Source organism: Musca autumnalis, unplaced genomic scaffold (assembly GCF_047663935.1).
Source record: "Musca autumnalis isolate F117 unplaced genomic scaffold, ASM4766393v1 scaffold_4, whole genome shotgun sequence".
In the NCBI taxonomy this organism is placed as follows: domain Eukaryota; kingdom Metazoa; phylum Arthropoda; class Insecta; order Diptera; family Muscidae; genus Musca; species Musca autumnalis.
Genome location: NW_027411977.1, coordinates 145,892,474 through 145,902,366, shown reverse-complemented (window position 1 = coordinate 145,902,366; position 9,893 = coordinate 145,892,474). Strand labels below are relative to the sequence as shown.

At 33.8% G+C, this 9,893-nt stretch overlaps 1 protein-coding gene across 7 annotated transcripts in view; it reads right to left on the bottom strand.

Annotated features, from left to right (window-relative positions):
- Positions 1-262: 262 nt before the first annotated feature.
- The window catches only part of MCU (mitochondrial calcium uniporter), a 304,006-nt gene continuing 294,375 nt past the window's right edge, over positions 263-9,893 (bottom strand). For all 7 annotated transcript variants that reach the window (XM_073984268.1, XM_073984265.1, XM_073984266.1 and 4 more), the window contains 4 exons: positions 2,424-2,529; positions 1,785-1,886; positions 1,508-1,711; positions 263-1,443 (listed from right to left, as the gene is read on the bottom strand). In XM_073984268.1, the coding sequence (XP_073840369.1) occupies positions 1,129-1,443; positions 1,508-1,711; positions 1,785-1,886; positions 2,424-2,529 (727 nt within the window). In that variant the 3' untranslated portion in view covers positions 263-1,128. The remainder of the gene's footprint in view (positions 1,444-1,507; positions 1,712-1,784; positions 1,887-2,423; positions 2,530-9,893) is intronic.

The following is a 9,893-nucleotide window of genomic DNA, read 5'->3' as shown; positions in this document are numbered from 1 at the left end:
AAAGGATACAGTCCTACATGGGCGTAGCCAGGAATGCTTTTTGGTCGTTCTAGGGGGCAAATGTTTATTTTTTTTTTCGAAATATTCATAATATCTTACATCCAAATGAACTGTTTTGTAGGATGTATGGGGGGGGGGGGGCAGCTGCCCCTCCCATGCTATTCCTGGCTACGCCCATGCAGTCCCATTTACCAGAAGAAACCTTATCTTTTGCGATATAAAAATAATAAAAATGAAACAATAATAAATTCGCAACTCAAAATTTTGTCATAAAATAATAAACGTTTTATTTAGATTTATGGGATCAAACTCGCTACGAACTAATAAAATAAAAATAATAAAGAAAAGTTGTATACATTTGCACAATAACAACTATGTAAATACCACAAAATTAAAATACAAATAAATTGGCGAAATATATTACTGAGTGGCAAATAAAAATATACAGTCATACATAAATAAGAAAAAAACATATTAGCAAATGGAAATTTTTAAATATTTCGTGGAAATTATATCAAATTTCCATATATTGTCCAATAGTTGATCTTAATTAAAACAGAAGAATTTTCTAACTTAAAAATAAATGAAATCAAGCAAAATAAATACTTAACTTTTGGACTTTAACCAAAGGAAATGATAATAGAGAAAATGTTGTAAGGAGCGAGTGTGAACAAAATAGCAATTGATGGAATTTTCGCTAACTTTTGGTTAAAGAAAAACAAAACTAATGTATTATACAAATACAACACAAAAACGAATAGCAATAATTAATTTAGGGACGACCATTTTTCTTAACAATTATGGCTTAGGAGATATACATAGAGTTTCTGTACAATTAGCCAGCCAGCCTTGCAAAGAGTTAGTCCAAACGAAACGAACACTTCTGAAGTAGTTTTTTTTGTAAGTAGTACAGTAAGCACAGCATTTTTTAAATGAGGTATCGATACAAAGTATCAACATAAATTAAAATTAAATTAATTATAATATACGAAAAAAACACAGTCACACACACAAGATTTTACACAGAACCTCATCATTGTCATCTTAATTTTCGGCTGATAAGGTGGTGTGTGAACTGTGAACTGGTGGTGTGATCGATCAGCAGAACAAATCGTCCGAACACATCATTTAGTTTTTCGAGTCAAGAAAGGGTATTTTAAAGCCAGATTTCTTAACAACAGTGGAACTCGAAACGTCAGTGGATGAGGTGGAGGTGACTGCCGCATGTTGGCCAGGTTTTAGTGGAGGCTTCTCCTGTGAACGATCGACATGAGGTGGCAGTTGCAAGTTCAGAGGATCACGCAAGCGACGCAAGTCATATTCGATTTCAGCTATTTGGCGTCTCAGTGAATTGTATGTTTCAACATCGAAATTCCTCTTTTTGGCACGTTTGTACAGGGTTAGGAGGTAATGGCGGTCTTTCACTTCCGGTATATTGTATTCCTGGAAATATTAAAGAGTTTACTTAATAACTTTTACTTTTCACAGATGTAATTCAAAAGCTTACTGTCTTTGTAACGCAATAGTAGGCATACATGGCCATGGCCGTGCCATAGGTAACAAAATATGTAACAGGTTCCATAATATCCCAAGAGTATTCCCACCATGTGAGCCGAGCCAAAATGCCAAATTGCACCGACATCAGGCCCAAACCAACCCATGTCATAATATTGGTTTTTCTTTCAGCCTGAGCACTGAGTTCGCTTTTTTGCTAAAAAATAATGAAAAAATAGAAAATAGAAAAAATGACAATGTATTTATGGCATTGTGATATTCTTTCTTACCCGCTCCAGTGGAGCCAATTGATATTTCAAGTCTTCTAGTTTTGTATTCAATTCCTGCTCCTTTTCTATGTGATATTCGCCTACATGTAAGGCTTCGTACAGCTGTAAAAGGATAAATGAAATTTGTTATGTTACAGAAAATGTGTGCATGTCATACAATATGCAAAAGTTAAACTCAAACAGTCCTCAAATATTTAGGAAATCATTAAAAATTCATGGTTTAGCATGGCAATATATGAAATCAAACATTTTATTAATTGAGTATACTATTAATGAAAGATCTACCGGAATCACAACTAATTTTTAAAATATTATTACGAATTTATTCCGTTAGTTTTTATTTTACGTAAATAATTTTCCGTAAATTTGGGTTGTAAATTGTAATTTTTTTTTTAAAACAACAATTACTTTAGAGAATTTTCACGAATTGTTTTATTATGGTTTTGTCATAGTTTTCCCGTATTTCCGTAACAAAAGGAAAATATGAAAAAATTTAAAAAATGCAGACCAAAATATATTAATTTGGAATAACGAAACTGCAATTAATAACGATTTAATGTTTGGCAATTTAAATAGTATTCGAATATTACTTTTGAATATCGTATGCATGTAAATAATATATGAAAATCAATTTTGTACCTGAGCTACTAAGGCTTTAACGTCTCCCAACTTTTTCAAATCCTCAAGTTCAACCTTTTCTCTTTTTGGCGGTACCACTTTGTATTTCTGGTCATTGATGTGTATCCTAAAATGAAAAAGAAAGTATAAAATTAATATTGGGAGAGGTCCATTAGAATAAATACGCACGTAGAGAACAAATATTTTTTTTCAATTGTAAGAGCAATAATAGATATTTTTCTCAACTCTTATTTGTTTTGTTCAAGTATTGAATTTGTAAGTATTAAAATACAATCCTTGTTCAAAATATAAAACAAATATGATAAAAATCGCTTACAAAATAAAATGTCTTCACAAACATAACCTAAAATATTTATTAATTTTCTCGTTGATTGAGGAAAGTTCAATCATGTTAAGTGATTCGAACCCATACAACCACCAAATTATGTGACCTGGCTTCGCTGTTGGTAAAGTCAGCTTGTCAGACATTTCGGCACTAGAGTGGCTTCTCTGTCATCAAACTTTAATTTCTCAAATGCAATGTATTTTACAGCGACGGATATTTGTCCGTTTAATCTTTATGTTTTCCATGACAAATGTCTGATAACATAGAAGTCGTAGAAAAAATAGAATTTGCTAACTCAAAAAACGCGTTTTTCGAGTTGTGCCACTGTAAATGAGCGATATGTACATTGCTGATGTGATCATACATACATCCCAAGCTTTAAATTGCCGAAATGATACTACATATTTATTATTTATCTAGATTTGCCAGGATTGTAGAGACAGACAAACCATTTTTCCTTCGACTCCAAGCCAGTTATTTTCACGAGGCCGGAGTCGACTCCGAGGGTAATTTCATATACCATATAAAATAAATAAAACGTGCTCCATGTTTCATTTTTTTCCTAAACTTTGACCCTTTCTGCTTTGTGTTGTTTTCCCTTAGGTATTGTGTCATGCAATATGCGTTCAAAATCATGGAACATTGATTCGGCTGTATCACATCGAAAAGTAGCAATAGAAACAAGTTAGAAAGTTTCAGTCGGTTTTCCAAAATATGTATATGTACGAGTATATAGTAAAAACCAAATGTCCTTTACAATTCCATTTGAAAAAAATTAAAAATATTTTGCGAGCACGATTTTTGGTATATTGGTTAAGGGAAAAATTCTGGTTTCACATCTGTTCGCGTTCACAAAATTTGCCGATGCGCGCAAAAGCTATAGCGGTTTTTATTCTCTTCTTAGAATGAAAAAATATTTTAAAATGTCTTATTTGTTGTATTAAGAAAATGTAAGCATATGTCAGTAACAGCATTTGATACCCATCCGTAGATCCACCATAATTTCTAAAATTTGTTTTTATTTTCGCTGAAAATTAAAAACAAGTAAGAACGGCGTTAAGTTCGGGCGGGCCGAACTTGTTATACCCTCCACCACAAGTTGTATTGAAGTAAAATGGAATAATTAGTTTCCTTTCGTATATTTCAGCAATTTCGGTAGAACAATGTGAGGCACCATTCTATGGGGGCTATTTCAAAACGTCGATCTATACCGACAAATTTCTGACGGAAAGTTTTTAGGCTCAAAGAAGACTAAATACCAAATTTCCTATGTTTCGGTAAGAGAATGTGGCTAAAACTTAAAAATACCGAAAATCAAGAAGTACGCTTCTATGGGGATATAAGAAGAAGTGGACCTATACTGATAATACTCTTCTGAAATATTTTATAACTCTTGGAAGACGAAATAACGAATTTCAGCCTTTCGGTTGGATATTGACGTCACAATCTTCAGTATTACGAAAATCAGAAGGTACCTTTCTATGGGGGCTATATCGAAACGTGGACCTATACCGATGAATTTTAGTCAGAAATGGGGCATTATGAAAGCGTGGACCTGTACAGACATATTTCTGGCGAACAGTTTTATACCACATTGAAGACTAAATACCAAATTTCAGCCATTTTGGTGGAATATTGAAGACACAACCTTCAAAATACGAAAAATCGGGAGGTACCTTTCCATGGGAGCTGTATAAAGGCGTGGACCTATACCGACAAATTTAAAAGGGAAGTTTGAGTACCCGCAACGAAGTCTAAATACCAAATTTCAGCCATTTCGGTGGAATATTGAGGCCACAACGTTCAAAATACCGAAAATCGGGAGGTACCGTTCTATGGGGGCTATATGAAGGCATGGACCGATACCGACAAAGTTCTGGGGGAAAGTTTTATACCACCAACGTAAACTAAGTACCAAATTTCAGCCATTTCGGTGTGATAATGAAGCTAAAACCTTCAAAATACCGAAAATCGAGAGGTACCGTTCTATGGGGGCTATATGAAGGTGTGGACCGATACCGACAAAATTCTGGGGGAAAGTTTTATACCCCCAAAGAAGACTACGTATCAAATTTCAGCCATTTTGGTAGGATAAAAACTTCTGTACCAAATTTTGACTCTCCATCTTTAAAATTGCGAGCTGTATCTTGATTTCAACAGACAGGCGGACGGACGGACAGACGGACATGGTCAAATCGACATAGAATTTTATGCTGATCAATAATATATATCCTTTATAGGGTCTCCGACGAATATTTCGATGTGTTACAAACGGAATGACAAATTTAATTATACCCTCCATATGGTGGAGGGTATAAAAAATCTGGGAGCAAATCTAAATTATACTACCTCAGTGTCCGTATAAACCTCTAAAAAATAAATTAAAATACGTCAGAATCTAGACATCGCGTAAAAAATATGAAACCAAAATTATAAACAACAACAACAAACGAGAAAAAACTTATTGTTAAAATTTTATTCCAAATATATTTTTTGGTTCGATTAGAAAAATTTAAAAACAAAAATATTTGGGAGTTCTCCAACTATTTCGCTTAAATCCCGTACAATAATTAATAAATACTGCTAAAACTTCATCAAGAAATATGGTTTACCATCGCAATAGCTTAACTGCTTACTGTGAAAACTTATAAGGATAGGAAATTAAGAGCAATATTGAAATTACAATCATTCAAAAAATATGAAAATTAAAAAGCCTGTTATTCGCGAATTAGTTAAAGTCGGTTGATGCACATCCGATTTTGGATACAGCGAATCAATCTCTTCCAATATCTATGCATATTTCGATGTTTCACTCAGCGGCCAAAGTGTGCCATCAGTTGCATCACATAATGCATTGATAGATTGATTGATAGGTTTTATTAGTAATATTGTAAATCTATCAATCTATTAATAAATAATCTATATACATACATAAATAAAAATCGAATGTCGTTTGTTGGTAATGACATCAGTTGAGAACGGCCATAACCCGACTTAGGTTTTTGTGCAAAGAAAAATTTACCACACCCACTTTTACGTCCACTTTTTTTCATTTTTCAATTTTTATCTTTCCTACAAAAACTACTGAACCGATTTTTCTGAGATTGTCAGGGAATGTACAGGAATGGCCCCGGTTAAAATAGGCTACAAATTCAGTTGAATTTTGGAAGGGGCGGGGTACTTCCCCTATACCCTATTTTTTAAAACAATACAATAATTACGAATGTATCTATTTGGAAGTTAATTTGCGAGACAATTGTGGTAGTGTCTCTAACTTTTTTAGGACCCAAAGACTTGACCACACCCACTTTTTAAAATATGTTGCATCTGCAAAACTACTGAACCGATTTTCCTGAAAATTTCAGGGAATGTACAGGGATGGCCCCCGGTGAAAACAGTATGCATATTTTCTTGAATTTTGAAGGGGGCATATTTAAAAAAACGCCTTATCTTTATGAATAAAAATCAAATGCTGTCATAAGCCAACTTAGGTTTTTATGGAAAGAAAAGTTTACCACACCCACTTTTTCCAATTTTCAATTTAAATCTTTTCTGCAAAATCTACTGAAATTGTCAGGGAATGTACAGGGGTGGTCCCCGAAAACAGGCTACATATTTTATTGAATTCTAGAGGGGGCGGGGTAACTCCCCTATGCGATATTTTAAAAAAACGTTATATTTGCAAAAATTATGCATGTATCGGTTTAAAAATTTACGGATTAATCTACAATCTAGGTACTTCTTTAGGGCCTAGAGACCTGACCACGCCTGTTTTTTTAAATATGTCATAACTCCAATACCACTGAAGGGATTTCCATAAAATTTGCAGCAAAAGCTCAATGTTTGCCGTTGTTTTGTATATTTTACGAATTTCGGAAGAGGTGGGGTACCTTCCCCATGTCTTTCTTTTAAACGCTATATGTATAAGCCAAACTTATGATTATATCGGTTTCAGCATACATTTTGGTAGCCAATGAGGTTGTGTGCACCCTAGGTACATATTTGGAGCGAAAATACCGGACCACGCCCACTTTTTTTAATATGTTACATCTTGAAAACTGATGACCACGTCCCCTTTTTTTCAAAACATTATGTTTCCAAAACTACTGAACCTAATTTTCAGAAAATGTTCAGGAATGTCCCGTGGTCCAGACAAATTTCGGGGCCTATTGTTTTATAATCGCTATATTTGCTAAGCTTATGAGTGCAGGGTCAGCGGTCCATCAGCCATGAACAGCTAAAACATATAAGTCTCAATAAGCGGGAGAATTCGACTTAATAATTTTTTTAACTTTTATAATTAGATCGCTTTAGGATAAAGACAGGAACATGTACGATAATAAATCCTAAACAGCATAAATCCTAAACAGCATAAATTGGCGAAAAAATCCGACAAAGTCCGTAGGAGAAAACAAAGGTAACAGACCAAATCTGTTGATAAATTTAAAATCCTCCTCGGTTTGACAATAGACCGAAGAAGTGAGGTAGAAAATATCTGTTTTTGAATTGTCTAGCATAAAGTCGATAAAAAGTTGACATTAAAACTCATAACGATGGGCCAGCAACGCGGGGCTGGGTCTGATAGTAAATAATAATAACAATAATGCAATAATGCGGTTTAGTACGCGGATTTGTCAAAACATTTTTTTGGTGATTTTCCCATTTCCAAGGTATCTATATCCGCGGTTTTAGGTGATGGATTCGATCGCGGAAGGGCTCATTAGATCCGTTGCGTAAAAAAACTAATTCACGCGGGATTCAAAGGAAATTGAATGGCACTTGTAAATTTTACACGCAAAACATAGGTTCTGAAACTACAATGTTCATAGATGTGAAAAATCAAAAAACAAAAAAATCACCGGAGCGCCTTTTAAATAAATCGCGATTCAAGTTGAAATTTTTAGGAGCTTTTCAGGTTTTCACGATTTTCTTGGAAACCGCAAGTCATATCGAAATGAGATTAGAGAAAATGTTGTAGCAGTGAAAATTTTCTACAAGATTGACTTTCGTGATATTGTCATAGGTTTTACCATTTTTGAGATATAGAAGTTAAAATTGGACAATGTACTGACTGTATCGCCTCCTTACTCTAATCGTTCCACTTTTTACTTTTCATTCATGTTTTGCAGTTTCTCTAAAAATTTCATAAAGTCAAAACCTAAAACTTTGCGTATTGCGTGTGCGTTCAAAAATACAAAAACAAAATAAGTGTATTACAAATTGAAATAAAATAGTGTAGCTGAACGTTTTATACGTACCCTCCACCATGAAGTTTTCGGAAATAAAATTGTAATCGGGCGGTATGGTTATGGGCTATACCTACCCAGCAAAAAGTTTGCCTTCAAAGAGGCAGTTAAATCATATGTACAAGTGATTTGGAAGTGCATCAAATTATGCATTTTCACTCATGATTTTTACAAGAACGTGACTACTGAAAGATGCACTCCATTTTAACTGACCCTTTGGCACTGCATTTTAACTGACCCTCTGGCACTGCATTTTAACTGACCCTTTGGCATTGCATTTTAACTAACCCTTTGGGGGTAGAATAGGATGCAGTCCAAAGCACGTGTTTTGATACATTCTGCGAAATGTGTGCAAGCCACAAAATATCCCAGAACAAATAAAATGCATTTATTATTTGTGTAAAAGAAAAATATTAAGAACTTTATTACATTAACACAAATTATGAAAAATCTTCATTGAATTCAATCGCAACCATGCGTGTTTCCTCCGCTCTCCATTTAATCCAAGCTCCAATCCAATCCAAATGCAGTTAAAATGTGAGGAATGGAGTGCCTTTTTCACGACTCCGTTTGAACTGCATCAAAACATGCCGTGAAAGAACTAGTCCACATTGCACTACTTCCAATTTATTTTGCTGGGTATGTTCACAATTGTAGGTGGAAAAGTTTTCTTGGTCACAATATGTAGCTAACTTTTGAAACACAAAATGCCAAAAATAGGAAGGAATACCTTCAAATTTCATTAATGTGTCGATGCGTCAGTTTGTATGGGGGCTATACCAAAACGTGGACTATATAGCCCATTTTCAATACCAAAAGTTCTGCGTACCTAGAATACATTTGATCAAATTTCTGTTCGGACGCAAGAGGGATTTTTGTATGATTCGTTTTCTAGCCACATCAATGAAATTCGTGAAAATTCGCTTTTGGCCCCATACAAATTACTATGGAAACTTCGAGGCTCCAGTGGCACGTATTAACATATACCGATTGAACTCAACCTTTGACAATCTTAAAATCTAACAAAACTAAACACATTATGGGGGGTGCTGCCAAAAAAAAAATCCGACATAGATTTTTTAAAACCATCCTTTATAGGATCGCAAATGATTATTTCAATACGTTACTAAACGGAAAAATTTAATATACCTTTCATACTATTTAAATTTAAAATTTATAAAATTATTTTTACAACATTTTGTTAACTAAGTTTGTTACAACATGTGACAAAAGTTTTATGTTGACATCTACATTGGAAGTTTTTTTGTCGCTGTTACTACAACTGAGACCACTGTTCAATAAAGCCATATTCATAACCTAGATAACATGTCGTTTCAGATTTTTTTATTATAGCTCTTATACATATAACCTTTTAGTTAAGACTAAAAAAAGAACATATCGCTCATTTACTCTAAGATATAACGGTATTTGTAGGCTGGTTCTATTCAGATGAGCCGAAGTGTATAACTTTTTAGTTAAGACTAAATGAAGAACATATCGCTCATTTACTCTAAGAGTGGCACATCTCAAAAAATCTAGTTTCGAGAAAAACGCGTTTCGAGTAGGCGATTCAAATTTGACTTCCCAACCTAAAAACATTATTAAATAAAAACTAAAATAACTAATTGCACCATATTTTGCAAACAGCTAGCCAGATATCAGTGCTAAGCTTTGTGCAAGATCAAGCATGATTTGAAGTGTTTTGTGTTGAATTATGCAAAACTTGTAATAAATGATCTGTAACTCGTCGAGTTTTTGAGATATTTTTTGAATTATACCACTCTTTGAGTAAATGGGCAATATTAAAAAACTTTAATTTTAAACTGTAACTAAGAATTCGAAGTTTCTAACTATAATACTTTATTTCATCGTGTAATCTAATCTATTATAAAAAATATT